General features: G+C 41.8%; 2 protein-coding genes and 1 long non-coding RNA gene across 3 annotated transcripts; 2 read left to right on the forward strand and 1 right to left on the reverse strand.

The window, feature by feature from the left end:
• Positions 1 to 8373: 8373 nt before the first annotated feature.
• Positions 8374 to 14617, forward strand: LOC306931238 (myelin and lymphocyte protein-like). Its single transcript, XM_079512519.1, has 4 exons — positions 8374 to 8498; positions 12504 to 12668; positions 13204 to 13347; positions 14245 to 14617. Exons 1-4 carry the CDS (start codon positions 8412 to 8414, stop codon positions 14317 to 14319), a joined length of 471 nt encoding a protein of 156 aa, XP_079368645.1. The 5' UTR covers positions 8374 to 8411; the 3' UTR covers positions 14320 to 14617.
• LOC306931239 lies at positions 12616 to 20771 on the reverse strand. Its single transcript, XR_013790993.1, has 3 exons — positions 20511 to 20771; positions 20348 to 20425; positions 12616 to 12745 (listed from the first exon to the last, which is right to left on the reverse strand). It is a non-coding gene; the product is annotated as an uncharacterized lncRNA (long non-coding RNA).
• Positions 16124 to 27095, forward strand: LOC306931237 (myelin and lymphocyte protein-like). The gene is made up of 4 exons (XM_079512518.1): positions 16124 to 16245; positions 25673 to 25840; positions 26483 to 26668; positions 26977 to 27095. The coding sequence occupies exons 1-4, from the start codon at positions 16153 to 16155 to the stop codon at positions 27049 to 27051; spliced, it is 522 nt and encodes a 173-aa protein (XP_079368644.1). The 5' UTR covers positions 16124 to 16152; the 3' UTR covers positions 27052 to 27095.
• Positions 27096 to 27459: the final 364 nt, after the last annotated feature.

Genomic DNA, 27459 nt, shown 5'->3' on the forward strand with positions numbered 1-27459 from the left:
ATTGTGACAACGCTATGTCCGTTGATGCTTTTGCCAAGGCACTGGTCGGCTCTGTGCGGGGCTCGTGCTCGTGCCCCCCACAGAGCTTGTGACGTCTAGTCACGATGCGTGACCATATATGGAGGTGTGACTGACAGACCGGAAATGCACAGTTTCATAGTAAACTGCGACCTATGGTCGCAATATGTGGGTGACGTGGGTGACTAGACGTGATGTCACAATGCGTGACCATATATGGAGGCGTGACTGACTGATGGGAAATGAACGGTTTCATAGTAAACAGCGACTATGGTCGCAATTAAAGCAACTAAAGCAGCATTGCATACTAAAATATATGAAGTCATTCTTACGCGGTCACACTTATTCTGGCACCCCCACATTTCTGTAGTGTTAACGTAATGGATATTACACTTCCACAAATGGGAGCGCGGCCGCCTGGGAAACGGTTCAGCCTTCGGCTCACCAGTGTATATGTGTTGGAAGTGTCCCTGAGCAAGACCCTTAACCCAGCTTTGTCCTGTGCCATCTGAGCAGCAATCATCTGGGTGAAGCTGTAATATCAAACCCATAACCTCCAATGGTAAATCGTTTTAGTGAAGCGCTGCCTGAAAGGAGAATTTCAGGAGAATTTCTCCTGGAAGTCACTCAATCTGTGCATCCAGTCCACAATAGTAAAACTGACACCCACCCACCCACCCTTTCTTCAATGTTTGGGGGTAAATAATATGTCTACAGTTCCTGTTTTTCCACATTCCATCTTGTGTGTTCTGTTCCACAAACAACATGAGATGGCCGTTCCCATGGATACACTCAAGGCATCCAAAAAGCATTGTATAGTGTTTTAGCTGATAGAAGCGGGATGACATCAGGCTTATATTGACAAATCCTCTGAGATGCAAGTTGGAGACAGCATTGATGGGGATGTTCATTCAACAGCCCATTTCTTTCTCCTCACATAGCAAACAATTTGAAAAATATGATCAAGTTCTTAAAATCGCGTTACACCTGCAACCAGATTTTATACATATGGTATATTTCAGTGTGCAAACACAAAACTTGATATGCAGAGTCACGACTTGCATATTCCCTCTGTGTTGAATAGGATATTTTTCTATTAACTTGTTGACAACTACTCACACAATCACTGCCTTGTGGTGATTATTATAAGCAGGATATGCTGAGAAGTTTCACCCAGTTCCCAAGTCTCATTCTCCCTCTAGAACTATTGTGTCTGACGTTGAGACCAAGAGGAGAGATTTGGAGGAGGGTCAGGTCCAGTTGAGCAGGAGGGGAGTTTCCAGGGGGTAACGTTTCAGTGGCAGGCTCCAATAGTGATCCTGAAAGCTGCACTATAGTGTCTTCAGTGGTGATGGTAGTGTGTGTTTTTGAGTGGTGCAACCACTCCAAGGAACAGCAATGTCCGTGTTAACCTATGTGTTCGATCACCTATGTGACTATGTGACCACTATGAGTACCAGTAGGGGCAAAAGTGGCGCTGTTGTGCCAGAAACAGAGAGAGAGAGATAGTGCTGCACTGTTGCCTGCTAATGAGAGAGAGAGGGGGGGGGGGGGGAATTGCACCACTCAGTTCACACGGGTGTATAAAGTGGTTTGAACATTGCCATCCTTAAAGTCCCACACTAGTCGGTCTAATTATCCAATAAAGGCAAATGCTAATTATTATTGGGGGCAGAATTTTATATTCAGTGAATGAAGCGCTAGAGGAGGAGACATGGGCTCACCAAAAGCTACAGGGTTAGACTAAATAGGCCTACTGGTCTGAGGGTGGAACTAGCATAATGGTCATCGGGTCACACAAATGGCTAGGGTGCATCCTCCATGGGGCGTGAAGGTTATTGGAAAGGTTATTATATGTTGTGTGCAAAGTTGTTCTAATGGTGGCGCTAAGGGATGGGCCGTTGGGTCAGTAAAATCAGTAGCAGTCATGATGCAACACAAATTGGCATGGCAATCCAGCCTGTAGTTTTTCGGGGCGTGGTCGAATATTTGCACAATCATTATTAATAGAAATATAGTAATCGGATAAAATTGTGGTCACTTTTACACATCCCTAGTTATGCTAAGACAAATGGCAATAGTCCAGTCATCCCTCATCTTAAACAGGGGAAATGTGTTATACAGGTGAAGCTTAATCCATAGTGACATGACTGAGAGGCGCTGGGTTAAGGGTTACCGTCTTAGACATTTTGACAGAACATGCTGTTTATTAGGGGTGGGACGATTCACTTACCTCTCGTTTGGATATGATATCGATACCTATGGTGCGGATTGGATTTATATTGCGATATGTTGCGATTTGCGTGTGTGCGTGTGCATTTGTGTGTGGAAAAACTGGAATTGACCAGCAGCCCAAAACTAGCCATTGATTTCTGGTGATGGCAGAGGTTCCCTGGAAGCAGTCATGCAAACTGTAGCTCTTTTAGTAATTCTGTATGTGTGCCGAATGTGTGATGTGTGCGTATATGTACACACAATACGTTCTGTATGTGTGCTGATGCTGAATGTGTGTGGATGTGTGCGTGTACACACAGTATGTTCTGTATGTGTGCTGAATGTGTGGATGTGTGCGTATATGTACACACAGTACGTTCTGTATGTGTGCTGAATGTGTGGATGTGTGCGTGTATGTACACACAGTACGTTCTGGAGTGTAACCAGATCTGTAGCAGAGCTAGTCCAAGGTGTGGCTCTCTACAATAACCCTGTTTCCCTGTTTCCCTCTCTCTCTCTCTCTCTCTTTTTGTCTCCACCAGGCCGAAGGCATGGGGAGAGAGTATGTTTTGCACTCCGTCGGTGTGTGTGTGACTGTGTCCGTGTGTGACTGTGTCCGTCCGTCCGTCTGTGTACAGCTAATCTCCGGCACCGTTAACCCGGTCTTTCCCAGATTTTGCACACACACTCCCTGGATGCCAACGATGAACCTCTGCCCCAAATTTTCCAGAACGGCCTGTTATAGCGCCACCAGGAGGCCGACTTTTGAAAAACACATTTTTCCTCCAGATTCTGTCCAACAATGAAAGGTATTAATTGATTGCCTGAGTCCTGTGGTGGTCAATATTAAGTTTTGGTCTGGTTTTGGTCAATATTAAAGGACTTATAACATAAAATTCAACTTTTTCAATTTATTTTGTGTTTTTGGGGCTCCCATATGTGTTTTCTATCCCCACAAAAAACCAATTTTGAACAATCAGGCTTTCATATCATATGGGTGTTTTAATGGAAATTGCTCTCAGGAACAGCTCAACTGATTTTGGCCTCATCGTGATGTCATCAATGTCACCCTACTTTGTATAATTCCTCCTCTTCTTCAGTCTTCAGTTCCAAATTTGCATTTCCACTTTGTTTACAATGTCCACCATTGTTGATTTTCCAAGCTGGCATGGAATGGAAACAAGCCTGGTTTTATCTAGCATCAGTATTATAATGACTCAAATATTAAATTATCTGCATATCAGCGCCCCCACCACCTCAGGACATTGTGGTACTGCAGCTAAAACTGCTTTCAAAGTCCAGAAAGAAATGATAAGGACTGGTTATATCAGAGTGGTGATTGAGGCTCAAACCATTAGAAATAACTTTGAGGGACATAGACAATATGATATTAAATATTAAAATGCATGTTATTTGCGCTTTAAGTAGTTCTGGTAATTTTGTGGGGGTCACTGGGGACCACACATTAAAAATAAATGAATCCACAAAACTAGCGTTGTTTGTATTGTTGATCTATTTCTAACATATAGCAACATATAGCATATAGCAACTTTCGTTCAACTTTGACCCCTCTGTCACATAGAACTATTTATTTGTGTCCACTACGCCAGCAGCAGCGCAAAACCATAGTTCCATGTGACAGAGTTGAACAAAAGTTGCTCTATATGGTAGAAATAGGTCAACAATACAAATTACACTAGTTTTGTGAATTAATTTATTTTTAATGCCTGGCCCCCATGTGACCCCCACCAAAATGACCGGAACTATACTTAATATTCACCAAAACCAGACCAGAACTCCCACCACGGGACTCAGGGAATCAATTAATACCTTTCCCACCACTATATTAATGGCAATCCTACAGCTTTATGAACTAACCCTTTAGCAGACACTCACAAAGTTGCTTCTCACCCTGGTTTATATTTGTATTTAAAAAAAGAGGAAATGGAATTTATATGTACATGTGCATGTACATATGTTGTTATCTCTTTGGTATGTTCCGTATGGGTGTGTCATATATTGTCATATTATTTGATTTACTGTATACCCTGAAATCTTGAATAAACAAAACTGTGAAAAAAAATTAAAAAAAAAGAGGAAATGGAGCTACAAGACAGCGATATGAATATAATACACGTGGGCACGGCTGCAACCAGAACGGCACAATGGGAATTGAAAGTAGGCATATATTTATTTATGTAAAAGTGAAACTACTGTAGGTCTGTGGTCTGAGTTTGATGAAGTGACATGAAGCCCATTTCCTATAAACATGTGCATGGCGCAAATGCGCACGCACGCACGCACGCACGCACGCACGCACGCACGCACGCACGCACGCACGCACGCACGCACGCACGCACGCACGCACGCACACACACACACACACACACACACACACACACACACACACACACACACACACACACACACACACACACACACACACACACACACACACACACACACACACACACACACACACACACACAATTCACATGCAGGGAAAGACACTCACAGGTGCTCATGTCCTCACAGCAGCCACAGAGGTTGGTACTCCAAACCTGGTCCTTGAAGCCTGCTGGGTATTGATACATGGCTGCAGTGGCGTGCACAGATAGACACTAGGGGGTGCTAGAGCACCCCCTGCCCTTTTGGCAATGTGCTCTTTCTTTTTTTTGATTTTTCAAAAATAGCAGACCTACAAGTTCATAGCGCGCCACTCGGTGGCGCGCTATGAGCTTGTAGATCTGCTATTTTTCAATAGCTAAAGCATAACATAATGCTAACACCAAAAGGGGTTCCCGCCCAAAATAGATTAAGGCAACCGGCCGGTTCCACGCGCTGCACAAGGTGCCCTTTTTTAACTTGAGCACCTGCCCCTCTAAATGTCTGTGCACGCCACTGCATGGCTGGCTGGACTGTAATTGAAGGGGCTGACTTGGTTGGACACAGCCACGCCAGCTCACTAATTTAGAGGAGCCCTGGACAGCAAAAGACATACATGTAAATCTGATGCAAATACTGTATGTGTGCACTTGTTTTTGAAAGAGGTTTAAACAAACTCATCATGACAGTGACATATTTCAAAGCAGAGAGATTAAGAACAGGTCCTGGACAATAGGTTTTGTATCCAGTATAGTCTACCTACCATCAACCCGTTTCCCCAGCAACCATTGTTGTGTTTGCAGGTTGTATTGGTCGAGATACATAAAGACAAAAGCATAATCAGAATATAATCTTTATTATCACATACTGTAACTGTAGCTAATATTCATGTATTTATATAAATATTTTGAACATTGACAGTATACTAAAGCTTGCTTCTCAGTTGACAAGAACGCATCCAATCTTTTAAGTCCGGTTGCAAGTCCTCTGGTGTGAAAATGTTCAAGAGCCCCAACGTTGCCATCCTCTGTCTACTCCATTAGTGACTAAATGAACCATCTCTGAAATCTACGACCGCCATCAAAACATCCTATAAGACTCAAATATATTTGATGGAAACTACTTGAACAGTTGCCAAAATAAGTTTTAGTGTGGATCTAACCTTGCCAATCTAGGATGAATATACGAATATGTTTTCCAAAATATAGCATTCAGAATTTATTAAAAATAAATTGATTGAGTGCATTTGTTAGTTTACTTCCTCTTTGGGCAGATATATTTGACAGTGACTTTATAAACAGTGTATGTTTTATATTTTACCGGTACTTTATAAACAGTCAATGAAACTAAGTCAATGGATAGTTTACTGGTGAATTGCACATGAACATCATGTGTTACTGTAGTAGGGGTTGGAGGTAGGTATAGAGTTCAGATTTCACTATTTTAGCCATGTCTTGGTTGGGTGTCAACCACATTCAACCTAGCATCTCTATTTTGGGCATATCGTTATACGCAAAAATGTTCAACGTCCTTTTTTGTAACTAATCTATGGTTCCAAATTGTGACCCATTGTAAGCTTATACAGTAGATTGGCTAGCATAACCAATAAGTCACATTATAAGCCGTATACATGTTGGAACAGTTGGATTTTATAAGCATTTGTTTACATAATAAATATCTAGCTATTTGTACTCGGATATGATCTATCAGAGAAATTTGGAATTTGATTCTGGAATCCACTAATCAACTTACAAATTACATAGAGGCATTTCCTTTAATCCACCCGACACTGATCGACATATACGTCACCATCGAAAGCCGTCTCTTACCATACTTAACAATACTAATTTTGTACCTCCTAGGTACTAGGTACGTAGCAAATAGCTAAACCTAATAAATCAATATTTCAAACGTTCTTTCGCGGAGAAGCTGAGATTTGACAGTTTGTAGCGGTCGACAGTACCTGCGCGCTCTGCTTGCGCACTAGTGTGCAACAAGCAAGTAGGCACTCGACAGAGTGCAGTTCTAGTTGATCACTATGTTTTAATATAAAAATATTACGGCACTCCATCTTTAAATAGATACAGTGTAATACATCCCATTCGCTTCCCTTCTAAAACTATCACAATGTTGCCAGTGTTTTACTAAAAATCACACTGGTGTGAACTGTGAAGTGAGGGGCGCCCACTGTATTTATATCGGCCACATGACTACTTACATCGTCAGTTAGTGCCCTAAACAAACATTAAGGTCCAGAGACTTGGCTCGTAAACAATTGGTCATAAGTGCTCTAAAGAAACATTGTAATATCCTCAAAGTCCATAGACTTGCATGGCAAACGATTTACGTCATAAGTGCTCTAAACAAACATTAAAAATCCCATAGTTGGCTGCCATATATGACGTAATCTTACTCCAGCTGATTCCATGGCCCACTTGAGGCCTTCCGTACAACGACCTTGAACTAACTGCATGACTGTGTGCACATTAAAATCCTCAGTGTCAATTTGACTCTGAGATTGTCAAACATTCTTGTGTCTCCACCGACCTGGGAAAGACTGCTTTTTAGGTTTTCTGACCTGCATAGTACAAATATATTTAATAAAATAATTTACAGGGTCTATTCAAGTCCCATTCCTGTGTTTCCCTCCTGTGACTGCTGGAAAATAGAGTCTCAGCCCTCAGTGTGACTGTCATCCTAGAATATAATAAAGATTAATTGATTGAAAATGTTTAGACTTAATGAACCCTGAGGATTTTACTGTGTTTGCTTTCTGTTAGTCGTACATGATATCTTCCTTTCCCATCTCTCCATCTCTTGCTTGTTTTTCCTCATTGACAAACAGAACTCTTCTACATCCATTCCACTTAGCCTTCATCCACCCATCATTCTTCAGTTCAATGCTTCAGTTCAAACAGGCTCACAAGCAAACAGGAACCCCCAGTGAGTCACTGTTGTCCTGAACACAAACCAACGGCCAAGCAGTATAGGTTCACCACAGTTAAACAATTGCCATTAATTATATACATTTTACATAGCTATGACCTGACACTGAACCAGAACAGCCACATTCAGTCACGTCTAATGAGACAGCAGCACCTCAAAAACCAGGTATACTGTCTGCATGCACAAACTCAGATTGACTGCGAGAATGCCTCATCTGCATAACGTAAAATCTTAAGAAAATCGAACCAACTGGCCACTAAAGTGATTATTTATTTATTTCTAGGTAAAAGAGAAACAACCAGGCTTCATTGATAAAAGCATGAGTCTCACAGAGCTCATTATGTTTTGCGGACCTGGCCTGACCTGTGCCAGGTAGGACACACACACACATGCATATGTGTCATGTGCACGCACGCATACACATATTCATGCAAACATACCGGTACACACATTTGCCATTCAAATTAAAGGGAAAAAGTTGATAAAGGCAGCCAAATAGAATACAAAAGAAAACCTTTGTTATTGTGGAATAACGTTTACCAAACATTTTCAGACATAATATGTTCTATTTTTAAGAATATCCAAATACTGTACTGGCAACTGCTTCTTGCAAAACCACCAAGCAACCTGTCCAACTGGAATTTCCACGGAATAAAAAAAAACGCCTAATCTGTTGATGGGTAGGAGGAGAGGAGAGGAGGGAGTGAGTGAGTAACAGAGACCGAATAGAGGAAGGTGAGGACAGACACACACAGGCCTTTAAAAGGCAGACCCACATCCCACATATAACACAGTGGGTTAACCCTGACACATATATTTATCACCCTCAGGCACACATATTGGAGACTATGGCTTCCACCACATCTGTCAGCACTCTGCCTAGCGGGTGCAAAATCTTCACCACAGCTCCTGACATCTTCTTCCTTCCAGAGTGGGTAAGTTTCTCATTCTTCGTATACTACAGAGGAGACTTTGCCCTGTTGTTTGTGGGATTCTCTCCCTCTTCTACATCATATTTCTGTCATCCTTCAATCATTTGCTCATCCTTCATTCCTGATTAGCCAGACTCTAAGGGACGTTGTCCCATTCATACCTTATTTATCAAAGTATCCATCATTCTACATGGAGCTCAGTCCCACTTAGATGGGGATCTCTATATCTCTCTCCCTCTCTATGAATCCATCCTCCACTGAGGCAAGTCTCTAGTTAGATATTAATCTGTTTCTCTACAGAGCATTAGTCAACATGAATCAGCATTTGATGGCTAGAGAAAGGACCTGACAAACTATAAAGATAAGACCACTTGCAGGCTGGGTTTATAAACTTTATAGTCTCAGGTGTTCCTGATAAGATGTGCTGGTATGCTGCACTGCTGCTATACAGTATGAGGACTCATAATATATTATAGCATACTCAAATTCAATTTATATTATTTCCAAATTGGCTACAGTAAACGGTTTATAAAGACCTTTTATTATTGATTCAAGAATAAAAGATAGTCTTGCGTGGCCCTCTTGTAATTCCATCATGGATTAAATGAGTTGCTCTCTTTTAAAAATAGTTCACGGTTGCTGTGCTATAAATGAGTTTGGTACAATTGAATAGCTTCTATTTTAATTGGTAGATATCCCATTTCAGAGGGCATTCTGTCTTCATTTTGGAGAGAAATCTAATTAAATCTGTTGTACCTCTTCATTTCCTATGATCTTTTGTAAAGAGTCTGATCAAATTTGACATGAATTTTTAATTACTAGTTTTCCCAGACACTATAAAACATATTTTCACTGTAAGTTCATCCTCCATCAATCTCTTCCCCTAGTGACCTTTTTGATTGATTGAAAGATTTATTATTGCAGAATTACAGTACATTTCAAGCACAAACTCAATACAAAGGCTGTTAACTGTGAGTGGACGACCTAATTAAGCATTACACTTGTTGACAAGAGGGTCCACCATGTTCAATTCATCAAAACATTTAGAGACGTACAAATAGACAAGCATGCTGACAAGCATGGAAAGTCAAAAGATGTCATAGCTGACCCCTCGCCTTTTTTGTAACCTTCAACTATGACTCCAGCCTGCAATGAAAAATATAAACAGAGCCAAAATGTTTAATAAACTAAACCCAACTTGTCTGTCCTGAAAAAATGATTCTACCACTATTTAACTATGCCTTCTTGTTTGATTTTGTGGTTTCAATCAGTAGGTAGTTGCCAAAACCATGATAATTGACAAAAAGTCATTCCTTCAACACTCAGTGTTGAAAAAACACAACATGGCTTTTGTGTTCATTAAAAAGCATTGAGGAAAGCAATGTCAGTTCCATAAACATGGCACACTCACTTGAAATACGATCTTTTTTCCTTGTATACAGTATAGGCACCAATGGAGAGATTAAATCTGTGCTACATAGCTGGAAAACTGGGTTTGTGCTGGCAGCGTGATGTGTATGCTACTGTGAGTCAACCTGTGAAGCTGAGGCCAGATCTTACAGATAATTGTTTTTGTTTGATAGTCTTTGATTTCAATTGTTGCTGGCCAGTGGCCCTTGACCTGGAATAGAAAGGACTGAATTGGTTTTACATACAGTATGTCTCTGAATTGAACTGTAATGTGTAATGTGTCCCAGTGAAATGTGGGATCTGAGCCATAAAAGGCTTATACTATCACATCAGAGTGCAAAGGCCTACTGTATGTAATATTTGATGACAGTCTGCAAACCATTAGTATGGTAATAGAATATTTGAATGGCCATGCAGTGTTTCCCATGACTAGGTACTGTATTTGGTGCAGTTGTTTGTTCAGATCTACACAAGACTCGACATTAACGTATATTCCCCTGTCATGCAATGTTAATTTCTCAATCAAATCATTTTAGAACTTATTTTTAACCCCTAGGTCAGCAGGTTCCTGCCCCTTTCTCTTGAGGCGGTTGCCAAACTTACACAACACGTTTCTACACACAACAAGTGTGTACTGTATGGAATGCACTGGCTTCATGATAAAACAAGTGCATGTGAAGCATAAAAGAAGTGTCAAAAAACACAAATCTGAGACCAATTCCAGGGTATCTTGAAGACCACAGTAGAAAATGCATGCATGCATATTTACAGCCAGGGTGGATACTCTGCTTTAGCATAATTGAATGATGAACGTCAAGTGCAGGGCTGTCTACTAAAAACATTGATTTTGGAGGAAAAGCACAGCTTCATTACTCGAAGCTTGTCCAACTTGCCCTGCATTATATAAGAGCATTCCCAATTGGAAATGAATCAACAGTTTAATTTGAAGTATAATGTAAGTTTAAAGTACTGTATATTTCCATAATACTTTGCAGTATGACCACATGAGTTGAGTTGATCATTGGGTCTCTTATTCATACAATGTGATTGGTCATTTCAGGACAGTGATAGTAGTCATTATTTTCTTTTTTTAAAGCACTTATCTGAGAACAAACGCTCTTGTTGCGTGCTCTATCAAAAATACCTAGGAACCTTTCAGCTGTGTGTTTGTCAAAGGAGGAAAGGTAATTGTGTAATTGTGTGTGTGTGTGTGTGTGTGTGTGTGTGTGTGTGTGTGTGTGTGTGTGTGTGTGTGTGTGTGTGTGTGTGTGTGTGTGTGTGTGTGTGTGCGTGCGTGCGTGCGTGCGTGCGTGCGTGCGTGCGTGCGTGCGTGCGTGCGTGCGTGCGTGCGTGCGTGCGTGAGTTTCTGTGTGCAAGGGATACATGTCTGTGTGTGTGCTTTCTATGTTTACATTAATGTACAGTAAAATCCTCAGCCTTATATTTTTATACCATTTGATGTACTTTACTTTGATCCTCTGGAACACATTTAGACAAACTATTACAAGTTCCAAACAATCAACAGAGAAATAAAAATAAACAGGTAATACAAGAAACAAATAAGAAATCAAATGATTGATTGAAACACACAAGTACGACATCTATAACGTGACTTTTGTATTGTGTGTGTGTGTGTGTGTGTGTGTGTGCGCGCGTGTGCGTGTGTGTGAGAGAGGAGGACAACGTTTTCACAGAGAATACAATGATGGGTTCCATATACATAACATAAAGCAACAATATTAACTGTGCTCAAAGATAAACATTATCCAAGGACTTGACGGAACTTGTTTTACAGGGTATTAATAATCTGACATCGACAAATGTAGACCCTGGAGTCAGGACACCTACTAGTTGACAAGTAGTACTGCTGGAAGCGCTTAGGCCCAAAGCGCACAACATTTTTAAGCACATGTCACACCAATCCAACTCCTTGCAATTGCCATTGGGGATAATGGTTTCATGCAACTCCATGCAACTACTCGCAAGTTAACTACTGGTTGCAAGGAGTTGCATGGCAAATCATTGGTGCGCTTAGGGCCTTAAGCACTGCATCTCCCCCTAGACAATTAAGTGCGGATTGCCGCACTGGTAGACATTTTGGTCTCTCATGATTCCTGGGCAAGACATAAAGGTTCTGGATTGCAGCTTTATATCTCTAGAGCTCAGACATGTACTTGGATGAGTGTGCTATCAAATCTGAATCCCCCCCCCCCCCCATATGTTTCTTTTCTATTTTTACCTCCTTTATGATGAATTCCTGCTCTGTTCTTTGGCTATAGTCTATTTGTACGTCTCTAAAAGTTTTGATGAATTGAACAAAGTGGACCCTCTTTTTTTTATTCTTTTTTTAACGATATGTTTTGTCTTTTTCTGCCTTTATTGATACGTTGAAAGTAGACTGATAGGAAATGGGGAGAGAGATGGGGGGGATGACGCGTGGCAAAGGCCGTCGGAATCGGGAGTCGAACCCGCGGCACGCCGTCAGGCTGGCTTGGCAGCCTAGGTGCCCAGACGGTTGAGCTAACCGTCCGGGCCAAGGTTGACCTTTCAATCAATCAATCAATCAATCAATCAATCTTCAACTATCTTCCCATGCAGGTGTTTGGGGGTCTCGTGTGGATCCTCGTGGCGTCTACTCATGTGTATGTAGAAAATCCACAGGGCTGGGTGATGTTTGTCTCCGTCTTCTGCTTCGTCTTCACAACCATCTGGTTCCTCGTCTTCGCCTCTGGATGCAACCAGGACAGCGTCTGGTTCTCTCTGGTTAGACTCATCTGCTCATTCACTGCTTCTTAACGTGGTGTTTGGGGGTCCGCGAGGGGCTTCCAGGGAATCCCCACCTAAATGATTGATAGTTACGAACCAAATTGACCCCCTATAACTCCTAGAGATACAAATCATTTCAAATGTGGTTCCATGGCCTAATGCATCATACCCGGAGGTTTTGCGGGAACACCTACAGAACACCTTTCTGGCCTTGACAGCCCATACATCCAAACAGAAAAGTCCTATCTGATTGCATTAAAAGACGTTAAACCATGTTGAACTCACTTTGCCACTCACTTTATGCATGTGCATATACCCTCTATTGAAAAGGATGGAAACCACTGGGTTAATTGGTTGTTAGATAGATGTGTTGTTAGATATACAGACCGGCAGGTACGTCTGTAGGTAGAAACATAAATACTTGCAACTAATCATTCTTTGTCATTTTCTTTATTCTCCCTTCTCTCATTCATCTCCCCAATTTCCACCTCTGTCTTCCTTTCTTTGCCCTGTTCCTTCTCTCCCTCTCCAGGATGTAGGCTATCATTTTGTGGCTGCTGTCTTTTACCTTAGTGCATCGGTAGCCTTGGCTAACACCACCATTAACATTGGTATCCTGACAAACGTGCCTGGCATAGATTTGCTCAAAATCTACAGACTGGACATCGCTGCAGTTGTATGTCTCTCTCTCTCACTCTCTCACACTCACACTCTCACACTCTCTCACACACACACACACTCTCTCTCTCTCTCTCTCTCTCTCTCTCTCTCACACACACACACACACACACACACACACACACACACACACACACACACACACACACACACACACACACACACACACACACACACACACACACACACACACACACACACACACACACACACACACACACACACACACACACACACACACACACACACACACACACACACACACACACACACACACACACACACACACACACACACACACACACACACACACACACACACACACACACACACACACACACACACACACACACACACACACACACACACACACACACACACACACTATTTTCGTGCTCGGACAGACTGACCCAGGCTCCGTACCACTCAAAAAGTATTAAAAAGCACTTCGTAAAAAACCTCTTAATGCCAGTGAACCCTCAAACTGTCTGCTAAAACAGCTAACTCCACCACCTTTCCCCCTCTCATGCAAGTAATTGAAAATATATAAAGTCACAATACCAACTTTGATGAGGCAGTATTGCATTGTTTTAAAAATATACGGTTTTCTTCATTGTAAAATAAACATTTTTGAGTTGGGTGGTCTCTTCCCAATAGCAGAGCTATATATTTTGTTGTGCATCAAAGTGCAAATATTAATTCTACAATCCCAAGTTGTGGGATTTCTTCCAAATGTTCACCTAGCTTATAAATCTGCTATTTTTTACTGACTGCTGTCTGCTATAGTACAGTAGGTGGAAGCGAAAACACTGTCAGTTGTTAGAGAGCTGACTGGAAGTCAATTGAAGAATGTTAAAGTCCTCTTCTGTGTCCCCCTTCCCCACTGTATTTGCAGGTGATGTCCCACGTAACCACTCTGCTGTACTTTATTCACACCATTTTGTCGGCAATCAGATGGAAGAGCTCTTAAAACAAAGTACAGATGGTTCCACAAAGACAGAGGATTATAAAAGGACAAAAAGGCCTACACTTGAACTGAATAAAATACCCCAAATAACCTCTCATTGGAGAGGAGCCACGTATGTTACACTGTCCTTTAAAAAGCTTCACAATTTGATTTGCTTTGCTGTCACTTGTTGTCTAAGAGCAAGTAGCTCTGTTTTTGAGAGTAGAACGTTGTGAAAAAAAGGAAAAATGAGAAAGAATATTTAATTAATAATAGGCAGTACATAATTGATGAAGAGGTACCAGTGCGTTTGAGAGGGAGGTTATTTGGATAACCTCCCTCCCCCTATACAATCCAAAGTTTTTTTTCCTATGTTGATGATGTTGCATCATCCCCTCAAAGGTGATCATAGTTATTGGCAATCTTTTTAACATTAGGCTAAAACATTTGGAATATGTTATTTGGACAAAAATAAAATGACATCATAGTGGTCTATTATTTCATGCACCTGCCATGTTTACTGCTCAATTTACAGCACTGTAATGTAAACACTGCTCTTTGATGTGTTCACACTTGGAATGGAATATGGGTTTGTGGGTGAAATTTGTGCTTTCTATAGAATATACCTGATATATATTTCATAAGAAATGACATGTAAATATTTTACCAAGTGTCCCGTAACAGATCTTACATGAATCTTTAATGGGAAATAAATCTATTTGACAACTTGTGCTTCTTTATTACACAGCCAGAGGGAGAGCATGGAGAGACAGTGGTAGTGGATTGAATGCCTGTATTCTACTGCAAGTAGGGAAGGCTAACGATTTAACTTTGATGTATACTGTAAGCTAGTAGAATTCTCTGGGATTCGTCACAAATACTATTGGCTATTTTATCAAAATAAAAACAATAGCAGATGCACAAGCTTGCAGCGCTGCACAAAGTGAGCTTGTATATTTGGTATGTTTGAATAGCCAACGCTAAAATCTAAAATGACACAGGCGCTTTCCTGGTTTTAATGGGTTAGTTAATATAATAATATACATTAATCATAAAAATAATATAAAACAGATAAATAAATAAATTAAATTCTGATAAAATCACTTAAATAAATTCAACAATATCATACATATGTTAATAAATAAACTCCTAAGGGCAATCTCATTTATCAAACCATGACTATTAACTTTGTAATGCATTTGAATCCTTTGTTGTATAGCCTCCAGGTACAAGTCATTAGCCTGTCTAATAAGCCAGAACAAGTCATTGCTTTGGAATTCCATAGCTGTGATTATCATAAGCCAAATAAACATGTCATAAAGAGACTACATTGTCCAAATAGGAGGTGGTAGAGACAGCAAATTGATTTGATTTGGAATTTATAATTTTGTATTGATGTGTTTATTAGTAGTTTTATTTATTTTTTATTTCACGATTGTTGGTAGGGCATTCCACATTTTGGTGGCATAGCAGTAGAACGAACATATCTGTGAACATATGAGGTTATTATGTTATATGATAACCATGTATTAAGTAGGCACTACTAGGCAGTCCCTCCAGGCTGTGGGCTATAAACTCGACCTTTCCAAAATGCATTCACGTTTCCCTAATGCAAGCCTTTTGGCAAGTTAACAGGTAGACTTAACATCTCAGTGACAGAGGGCGTGTCCGTTTAAAAAGAACGGATATGTTAGGAGCTGCAGCAATGGGGCAGCACCCTGAGCCAAACCACAATGGCAAAACGGGTTCGCCCGCTTGCTTATCTTTCTTATAGTTATAAGGACCTGTGACACCTGCTGGGGCTCCGTTAGTTGTGATTTTGAGGACCGGCACGGAGAGTCAAAGGAAAAGGCAGTGATGGCAGCTACTACTGCTCAGCCGATGGGGAACCTTCCCAGCGGATTGGGGATATGTACCACCGCCCCGGATATATTTTATCTGCCCGAGTTGGTAAGTTGAATATTGTCATTATAATATTACCCTATTATATTTAACATTTTTTGCCGAAAATGCATTATGAACAGGCTAATATTGCAGTAATAACATAGTCAACAATATGTAAAAAATATAATATTTGATAGATTTTCTATGTGTCCTCACATGATCCAACCCACTTATTATCAAAGTCATAATAGTTTAACTTGGCCTCCAGCTCCCTTGAAGCATTCCCTACACATAATACGAACAATACCATATCAGTTTCAGGGGAAAATGCAGGAGCAGGAAATATGTTGTGTAGGTTTTTATTGCAGAACACTACTGAAAATGCAGACAAAAGTATACCTGCTGTATATCTTTTTTTCTTAAAAATTAATGCGATTGTTTTTCACAGAGAGTAACATATCTAGGCCAAAAATGCTCAATTACAAGTCAATCTTTTCCCCTTGGTATACAAAAAAAACATCCCAATATAATATTTAAGGCTAAGTATACACCACGTCCATATATGATATAGTTTTAAAAATCGATCTTTGTCAACTTGATGACCACAACCATGGTAAGTGAGGAGTTTGTCTTGCACAGTGTAAATCCATTTGATTGGTATTGGTAATTCTTCAACAGTATTAGTAGTATTTTAAACAGCAAAACTACCTGCAAGATATCATTTTTCACATTTATATCCTCAGGGTAAGTTGACTGTGCACACATGCTGCAATGGCCAGTTACCCACTACCACAGTGTTCTGTACAGCTATGTGTAGCACAAGCGTACCTAGTAAAAAATTGTCGCAAATGAGTTAATTTAACTCTGAGGATGTAAAAGAATTATAAAATCTTTACAAATAATTGTATAATATTCACTCGTAGTTAAAAGAATACTGAGAAAGGTAGCACATGTATAGTCAAACTCAAAACATGAAACCTTTTAAATGATCTCCATGCAGCACAACCCTACGTGTCACAGGTCCATTTGGCTCATTTGTACGCTCCTTTCACCTTTTTGGTTCCCAACTATCAATCTTTTAGCTGGAGACCCCTTGGAATCCCCTCAAGGGCACCTGCGGGTCCTCCGACCCCTTGTTCAGAACCGTTGGCTAAGCCAGGGGTTCTCAACGTTTTTGGCCGGGGACCCCCGGAAATGCTTTGGCAATGTCTCGGGACCCCCGCCCCGCCCCCTCCCGACCCCCAATATAAATTGACTGCTACAATAACTAATACTTACTAATACACCATACAAAACACCATAAATAAATACTGAAACCAGATATAATCATTAGGGAGGTGTATGCATGTACTATGTGTACCATGTAAACTCTTCATTTCCATTTTCAGTTAACCCCCCCCGCCCTTTTTTTTCTTTTTCTTATAATTTGGGGACCCTCCAAAATTATTTGGTGACCCCCCCGAGGGGTCGCGACCCACGGGTTGAGAACCCCTGGGCTAAGGGAATGAGTACACCTGCACACCAGTGTCCTGCATGGGTGGTGCAGTGATGTGTGAGACATCTTGTGTTTCACTCATCATATCTGCACATCTCAGAAAGAATGGGGCCACCCTACTGTATGTTCCAGACAATAAGACAATTGCAGAAAATCAACCTCTTAAAGCCACTTCAATAATAACCACGGGATTTCTTTCCTGACGTTTTTTTTTGTTTGTTTGTTAATGAGATTCATCAATTTAAGATGACGTTATTTTGTATTTTTATTTCCCAGGGAAGGTCTGCCGTTCAAAGTTTTTAATCAGCAAACCCGTGCTCTAGTTATTCAGTTACACAGTCACACCTGGTAGTCAGGGGATTTGAACCGGTGATCATCTTGGAGTGTGTGCTGTGCACGTGCTGTATGTGTGCATACGAACGCGCGTGTGTGTGTGCGCGCGGGCGTTCAGATACTGCAGGTGTATTGGTGTATTTAAACTCACCCAAGAGTGTCAGAGTTCCCTACTATTTATTAAGCAGGGTTGGGCACTATTAAATAGGGTTGCTAGTGCAAATACACAATTGTTTAAATTAAATGGGGTGTGTCACATTGTCACGGCTGTGGAATGTTTTAGATAAAGCGTATTAACTTGAGAAGGGCTTGGCTTTTTCTACATCAATGTAAGTTTTGTTTCCATTATGGTTGCATTTACAATGTGCAACCAGGCAGGTATCAGTAAGTTGGAATACTTAACCACTTACACCCTTCTTTGTCATAGTGTCGCAAAAATGAACTCTAGAAACTTGCATCTCGTCATGATGCATTGCGATGCAATGTGTTGCGAGCTTGTATATCAGCCATTTATTTTATTACATTTTTGAAAATTCGTGACAAAATCAAAAACGGTTTGAAACTTTCATTTTGTGACAATTTTTGAAAATTAGTTCCTATGACCAAAATACAGTACAGGTTCAAAGTGGTTAAAACAAGAGGGCAAGGCAAAGCTCTGAGAACAGCCAGAACAGTGTACTATGATACTCATACCAGAACAGTGTACTATCATACTCATACCAGAACAGTGTACTATGATACTCATACCAGAACAGTGTACTATCATACTCATACCAGAACAGTGTACTATCATACTCATACCAGAACAGTGTACTATCATACTCATACCAGAACAGTGTACTATCATACTCATACCAGAACAGTGTATCATACTCATACCAGAACAGTGTACTATCATACTCATACCAGAACAGTGTACTGTCATACTCATACCAGAACAGTGTACTATCATACTCATACCAGAACAGTGTACTATCATACTCATACCAGAGAACAGCCAGAACAGTGTACTATCATACTCATACCAGATGAAGTAGATTTGCCACACAGGAAAGCACAGGGCAACTTGAAAGCCAGAAGATTCACTCACTGACAATGACAACTACTATCTTAACATTTAAAAAAAAAATCTTCTAAATCCTCCAGTTTTCTGAAATAAATATTTTCACGATTTTTCAAAAATAGCAGACCTACAGGCTCGTAGCGCGCCACTCGGTGGCGCGCTATGAGCTTGTAGATCTGCTATTTTGCAATAGCTAAATTACAACATAACTAAATGAACCTAGACTGTTAAATCATCACTGTCAATTCAAATCTGATTGAGTTAAGAAATTAATGATGAATAAAAAATAAAAAAATATTCCACTGAATTTTTGTTTTGAACACCAGACTGTTGCCTTCTACAATATTTTCAAATGCTTCCATCTGTTTCCATCTGTCTGTATGTCGGCAGCCCTGAAAAAGATCCGGGAGTGAAGGGGATGCCCCATTTGGGATTGTTTTTATATTACCGTTATATAACATTAATATAAAAAAACGCTGCTATGTTAAGGGTAAGTGATATTTTTTGGTTAAAACACGTTTTCTTTTGTGGTTAAACCACTATATTCCGATAGTAATCATTGCTATAGAATGTTCGATAACAGGGGATCTCTCTGTCTCTCCAGCTCTTTCATAAACATAAAATACATGTTCAGGTACTGTAGGTGACAACATTTTTAGCCAATCAGGAGAAAGTAACCTTTTTTCAGCTTGTTTTTTCTTTAGTGTTCCTGTTACAATTTTGTCTGCTTATTTCTTTGTGTCAACCCTTTAATTCCACATGTTAATTCTGTATCCTGACTGAGTTCCCTATCCTCCTGATTGGATAACATTGGTATCCTGACCTGAAAATGCATTTTCTGTTTAATAAAAAACTGGGGAGACATGGAGACACAACAGGCTATAGCAATAAATATGGACTGTATGAGCCCAGGGGCAGGTGATATAGAGTGGAGGCTTCAGAGCCTAAACATATCACCTGCACATAATTTCTTGAGAGAAAATAGCTCATGTCTACAGTGGATTTTTATGAAACAAACTCTTTGCTGATTGTAAGAGGATAATTATCAAGCTGCAATTATGGAGAGTTTAACGTCGTTTTACAAGCAGATCTGTCTTTTCTGTTTGGATGATTGGATCGTCAATGAATCTAGTGTTGCAAATTGAGGCTGGCTAGGAGTGGCTGTGGATGCAGTTAAACCAGGAAAGGACCTGAATGCTCTGGAAGTACAGAGGATAAATTAGTTGACTACCATATTGTCCCCATGTCAAAACCCATCTTAAAACACATTCCCCTACCCTTTACTGCATGACTCCGGCAGCAACAATGTCTCTCCGTCCCAGCTCGCCCTCACAACACATCACACCTGCCGAACTCTGTAAATAGAATTTTAAATGTCACTAATTAAAATATATCCCGATATACTCAAAATTATCAAAGCATCAATATTTGTTTGCTCACCCCTTTTATGCACTACCCCTAAAGGGGCAGTGCTAACGTAATACAGCAAAAGGCAGCAATCATGATGTCTGTGTTATGGCCTGGCAGCAGGGCCACAACAAAAAAAAGGGGAAACCACACATGGTCAATTAAAAAAACAAACTTTTGACACACAGTGAAAATAATTGAATAATTAAATCATCTTAAAGATTCCAAATTAAACTGGCAGGGAAATATTCTGCCCAAAACTTTAATCAACACAAATTAACAAGCAAGGTTGCTCCGCAGCCTGTGAAGAAATGAAGAGCAGCTGGGGCATTATGGGAGCAGGTCTCTTAAATAGTGTTTGGAGAGACAATGGCCAGGTGTCTCCCCTTCCGCTAATCACCACTGGCTCCACCCTCCAATCCAGCACTGCAACAGAATCATTAGGCATTTCTCTTATTTCAATTGACTTTTCGTATTTGCCATTTCATTTGAATTTTGGCAGCTTCATGCTTCCATACAGGGATGCCACACGCGTGTGCGGCGTGCGTGCGCGCGCAAACACACACACACACACACACACACACACACACACACACACACACACACACACACACACACACACACACACACACACACACACGTGTTGTGACTTGTCATCAACCACGCAGGAAGTTTGGCAACCCCTAGCTCTGGTCCATAGCCTTAATGCAACGCCTAGCTCTGGTCCATAGCCCTAATGCAACCCCTAGCTCTGGTCCATAGCCCTAATGCAACCCCTAGCTCTGGTCCATAGCCCTAATGCAACCCCTAGCTCTGGTCCATAACCCTAATGCAACCCCTAGCTCTGGTCCATAGCCCTAATGCAACCCCTAGCTCTGGTCCATAGCCCTAATGCACCTAGCTCTGGTCCATAGCCCTAATGCAACCCCTAGCTCTGGTCCATAGCCTTAATGCAACCCCTAGCTCTGGTCCATAGCCCTAATGCAACCCCTAGCTCTGGTCCATAACCCTAATGCAACCCCTTGCTCTGGTCCATAACCCTAATGCAACCCCTAGCTCTGGTCCATAGCCCTAATGCAACCCCTAGCTCTGGTCCATAGCCCTAATGCAACCCCTAGCTCTGGTCCATAGCCTTAATGCAAACCCTAGCTCTGGTCCATAGCCCTAATGCAACCCCTAGTTCTGGTCCATAACCCTAATGCAACCCCTAGCTCTGGTCCATAACCCTAATGCAACCCCTAGCTCTGGTCCATAGCCCTAATGCAACCCCTATAGCTCTGGTCCATAGCCCTAATGCAACCCCTAGCTCTGGTCCATAGCCCTAATGCAACCCCTAGCTCTGGTCCATAGCCTTAATGTAACCCCTTGCTCTGGTCCATAACCCTAATGCAACCTCTAGCTCTGGTCCATAACCCTAATGCAACCCCTAGCTCTTGTCCATAACCCTAATGCAACCCCTAGCTCTGGTCCATAGCCCTAATGCAACCCCTAGCTCTGGTCCATAGCCCTAATGCACCTAGCTCTGGTCCATAGCCCTAATGCAACCCCTAGCTCTGGTCCATAGCCTTAATGCAACCCCTAGCTCTGGTCCATAGCCCTAATGCAACCCCTAGCTCTGGTAGCCTGGTTAATAAACCAGACCGAATCAGCCGTTGGCAAAAAGAAGTTGCCTACCAGCGGATTACGGTCTGGCGAGGCTCAGTAGCACGCCTCTTTCCTACAGCAGAGAACAGGTCGGACCAATCGGGACACGGTATGCAATATGGGCGGGCTTTGGTACAGTGACGTTCAATGCTTGAGACCTTTGACTGACAGTAGCTCTGACCAATTGCGTCAAAGAGAAAATGTTCCCCGGGAAATGAAATCCAAGTGGAGCCAGCCCAGACTGATATACCGCGACAGTGTTGTGTGATATTAGTCTGGCTTATTAGCCAGGCTATAGCTCTGGTCCATAACCCTAATGCAACCCCTTGCTCTGGTCCATAACCCTAATGCAACCCCTAGCTCTGGTCCATAGCCCTAATGCAACCCCTAGCTCTGGTCCATAGCCCTAATGCAACCCCTAGCTCTGGTCCATAGCCTTAATGCAACCCCTAGCTCTGGTCCATAGCCCTAATGCAACCCCTAGTTCTGGTCCATAACCCTAATGCAACCCCTAGCTCTGGTCCATAACCCTAATGCAACCCCTAGCTCTGGTCCATAGCCCTAATGCAACCCCTAGCTCTGGTCCATAGCCCTAATGCAACCCCTAGCTCTGGTCCATAGCCTTAATGTAACCCCTAGCTCTGGTCCATAACCCTAATGCAACCCCTAGCTCTGGTCCATAGCCCTAATGCAACCCCTAGCTCTGGTCCATAACCCTAATGCAACCCCTAGCTCTGGTCCATAACCCTAATGCAACCCCTAGCTCTGGTCCATAACCCTAATGCAACCTCTAGCTCTGGTCCATAACCCTAATGCAACCCCTAGCTCTGGTCCATAACCCTAATGCAACCCCTAGCTCTGGTCCATAGCATTAATGCAACCCCTAGCTCTGGTCCATAACCCTAATGCCGTTGCTGCCGTTGCATTAGAGCTAAGGGACTTTCAATTCATTGCCTAATGTTACGAAACCCCTAGACAAAATAGTCATGACATGTCTAGAGGCTAGGGTTTCACAACAATGTATAAGAAAAAGGGATCATATCAAGCATTGGCGGTGCAAATAAACGGAGTCAACACAGGTTTAGAGTCACCCAAGGTGATGTGCTTTTTTACTCTTGAGTTGAGGTATATTTACAGGTGGTCAAAAGTATATGCATGAAGCATATAATAAAGCAAAAACAATTAAGCCACTGCCAGGGGACACGAGTGTTGCCAAAACAACAAAAGAAGCAGCTAGGGAAACAAAAGACAGACTAACTAACTATCTAGACAATTAGTAAAACAAAAGCCTGCCTACCTAACTACTCTAACCAAAACTTAGTTCAAAATACATGTGGTGGCAAACACCCCTTACCTAGTGTGCTTAACAAGGTTCTACCTACGTGGTGCCTATGTATAGAGGCCTCTGTCTTACCTGTCCCAAGGCAGGGCATATAGTATAGAATTTACATTAGTAGTAGAACAATACACTAAAACATATGGTTTGCTCTGGGACACAAAAGGAGACAATAATGATGCAGGGACAGGACTACAAACAAATGAACTGCACTGAGAGAGTGAGCTCAGGTGGAACTGAGCCTTTTATAGACAGCAGGTGGTGGTGATTGGATGAGGGTGGAGTCAGGTAACTGATTGACAGATGAGGTGACCGGGGACTTCAAACCTGCAGAGAATGAGAGAGTGGAGGGAAGGAGAGACAGGGGAGGAATACAGAGCAACCCACAAACTACACTACGTGGCACGTAACACCTAAGCTTGCATGAAATGCACCACAGCCTCTCAACGTCTGCTACCAATACCAATCACCAATACCAATAATGAATAGTGACAGACAGATAGTTTTGGTCATTAGAAAGACTACTTTTCCCGGTGGATGCAGTGAGCCCCCACCACACGTATAAAATGCACTTTTTGGCCAGAAAATGAATGTTTTTTCACCGGAAGAGAAATGCGATTAGTTACTCCACTGTGCCCTCTACCGATATTGCCAAGAGAAAATTCCATAGACAAGATTTTTCCTTCCGGTGAAAAAAAAAAAAAGTGCGTCCACCGGGGAAAGTAGTCTTTCTAATGACCAAAACCGTCTTTGTATTGGTGAGTAGCGAAAACGTTCTTTTTATTTAGCAGAAGTCGAGAGGCTGTGGTGCATTTCATGCGAGGTAAATTCAAGTCCCATAGCTCTAATGCAACAGCAGAAATGGCATTAGGGTTATGGACCAAAGGTAGGCAACCCCCAGGATGTTGTTTTGGCCTACAACACCACTGACCTATCCAGCCTTGTATAGTCTTGTCAAAATAGTAGTGGTGAAGCTTGGCTAAACAGACAGTAACAGGTGACCCACCCTCTGCCTTTTTGTAGTATAGAGGCCAACAAACAGACACATCTTTGTTACGCTCGGTTTCATGGATAGTGTTTATTTATTCTCATCACCGAGGGGAGGACAGTCTTTACCTGAACTCACCCAGTCGGCTGATTTCAAATTGAAAGACACAAGATCCTTCCTCAGAATGATGGAACAAAAGGAAAAGAGTTGAGAGGAGCACAGCAAGGAGGGGGCACGTTGATAAAAAGCTGCAGTTTACAATTAGGTGTATTAAAAGTATGTGAACTAGGATTTATTTAACAGGACATCATAGACAAAAGACAAATATCCTGCAGGTGCAGAAACCAGAGGAACGCAGTGCAGCTGATGGTGTAGGTCCAGGATATTACATGCCCCAGGGGTGGAACATGGACAGGAGAGGGTAGTGCAGAAGAGAAGTGGTTACAGTAGAGCAGCGGTTCCCAAACCTTTTTGGCCATGCACCCCCTGTTACCTCCAGACCTAGCTGACACACCCCCCCCACATGGAAATATAAATTGCATACGCTATATAGAGACATATATTTCCTATTTATCCACATATATGCACATATATGAACCTGAATATGGCATATATATGCAGCATAGGCTATATTCTGCATATACTTGCCATATATAGGCATAATATATTTAAAATAACATAGCACCACCATTTAGCCTCGGTCCCAGGCTTACTTTTCTGCGAAAAGAGCCTGGTCACAACGTAAGGCAAAGAAGCTATCGGCGGACGTATCCTCCGGAACATCCATCAGATGTATTTCCCCCGGATACGATATTTTCCCGACCAATCACAACACTTGTTTCATTCGCGGAGAATGTAAACTGATTTGTAAAGCATCAACGTCATTTCCTTGGGAGATACTTCCGCTAAAATCCCGCAACTTCCGTTGATAGTCTTTTCAGTGTAGGTCTTGCCCAGGGTGACCACCATTAGCCTTTTCATGTCGCGTACCCTCTAGAAGGCGCTCGCGCACCACAAGGGGTGCACGCACCACAGTTTGGGAACCACTGCAGAAAGGAGAAGAAAGGACAGGAGAACAAAATAGAGAAAATAAACAGGTCAGTAGAGGTGAGGGAAGGAGCAGAGAGGAGGAGAAACGAAGTTAGCACAAACAAGAGACCGAATTAAAATGATCTGTCTGTCAATAATAAATGATATCCATCCACTCATCTCTCCATCTTCCTTCAGGTGTTTGGAGGTCTGGTGTGGATCCTGGTGGCGTCCACCCATGTGATCCCACCCAACCCTCTGGGCTGGGTGATGTTCGTGTCTGTCTTCTGTTTTGTCATGACCTTCCTGTGGATGGTGATCTTCATCGCCGGTGGCCACAAAAACAGCTCTGGCTGGGCTGCTGCTGTAAGATCCGAGAGGGGAGGAGGTGGAGAGAGAAATCAATGCATATATGGAGAGAAAGGCGAGGGAGAGAGCATAGGAGGCAAACGCAGTTAGATGGGAAGGTAACAGAGGACGAGGAGGTGAAATGGAGAGATGTACAGTACAGTACAGTAGAAAGGATGAGGGTTCTGCAGGAGGGCATAGGAGCAGGGTAGGAATAGAAAGAGTGAGAGAGGTGGAGGTAAAGGAGAGATTAGTGAGCGAGAACAAACAAGAAAGTATAGGGCTTGTACCACCTGAGTTGACAAATTATGAAAGTTAAGAAAGTATGGGCAGGAGAAGGACTAGAGGCACAGTATGTGAATAGTATTTGGATCCTCCAAAAATAAATGCTTCATTTTCATGGTTGAGAAAGATTATAGTTAGGGTTAAATTATTCAGGTTGGGATTAGACATTTAGGGGGTTGTAGGATGAGGGATGTTGAGGTTAATGTCAGGGCTTGTTTTATAGGGTTATAGCTTGGGCTAGCCAAGCAAAAATTGCCCTTTTAATGAAAAATTGGTTTTGACATTCTCACACGTATAGTTGCTGCTGTAGTATTACTGTAGTGTCTAATGTCATAGTAGTAATGTGTGTGTGTGTGTGTGTGTGTGTGTGTGTAGGACTTTGCCTACCATGGCTTGGCAGCGTTCTTCTACCTCAGTGCATCGGTGGATCTGGCTATTACTACTCTAAATTACAAGACAGCAACAGTAATACTGCCAGCTATCAGCCTAACAGCCTCACCACTTACAGAGGAGGCTCTGGCTACAATTCTTAAATACTACAAGATTGACATTGCTGCTGTGGTAAGGACCATGCCACTACTCACTTTGAGGTATCAGGCTAGTGACAGGTTGTTGCATAACTGTAAGGTCATGTGTGTAAAACTATTATATACACCATATTAAATCATATTCTAATAAGTAAAAAGTGAACAAGAAAAAGTGTTTTAAGTAAATTATGAAATGATAAATTATGATAAATTATATAAAGAAAAGTTCAAATAGAAATACAATTCATTGGTATAGACATTCAGTCGCTAGATATAATTATTCCTGAAAAGTCCTTTTTGTCAGCATTAATGTACAAACTCATGTTTTTGTGTATCTTTCAGGTGTTTAGCTACGTGGCCACTTTATTCTATTTCATCCATGTTATCCTCTCAGCCATTCGATGGAAGAACTTCTGAAGACAACGTAACCAACAGAACTTGTGTGTGTGTGTGTGTGTGTGTGTGTGCATATATGCACCTGTGTACATGCATGTATGTGTATGTGCAGTACACTGTACATACACATACATGCATGAACTTGTGACTGAATGGCCTGCATACTGTATGTGATCGTGTTTCCATCTCTGAAATGTACGGAGCCCTGGAGTGGCCATTGAGAGAAAAAATCAGACCCGTCTGAACTGAGTGCCAGTACCCCATACTGTAATGTACTGTACTATACTCCTCCCTGGCCTATGTGTGTGTGACGCTGCTCAACAGTGCCATCCAGTGATATTAGTGAGGTGTTCCAGCTGTCCATGCTCAGACAGACAGACATATATACGGACACACATAGCTGCGTATAGGAGTGGCTAGCAACACTCA

Source organism: Electrona antarctica (genome assembly GCF_951216825.1).
Source record: "Electrona antarctica genome assembly, chromosome: 10".
NCBI lineage: Eukaryota > Metazoa > Chordata > Actinopteri > Myctophiformes > Myctophidae > Electrona > Electrona antarctica.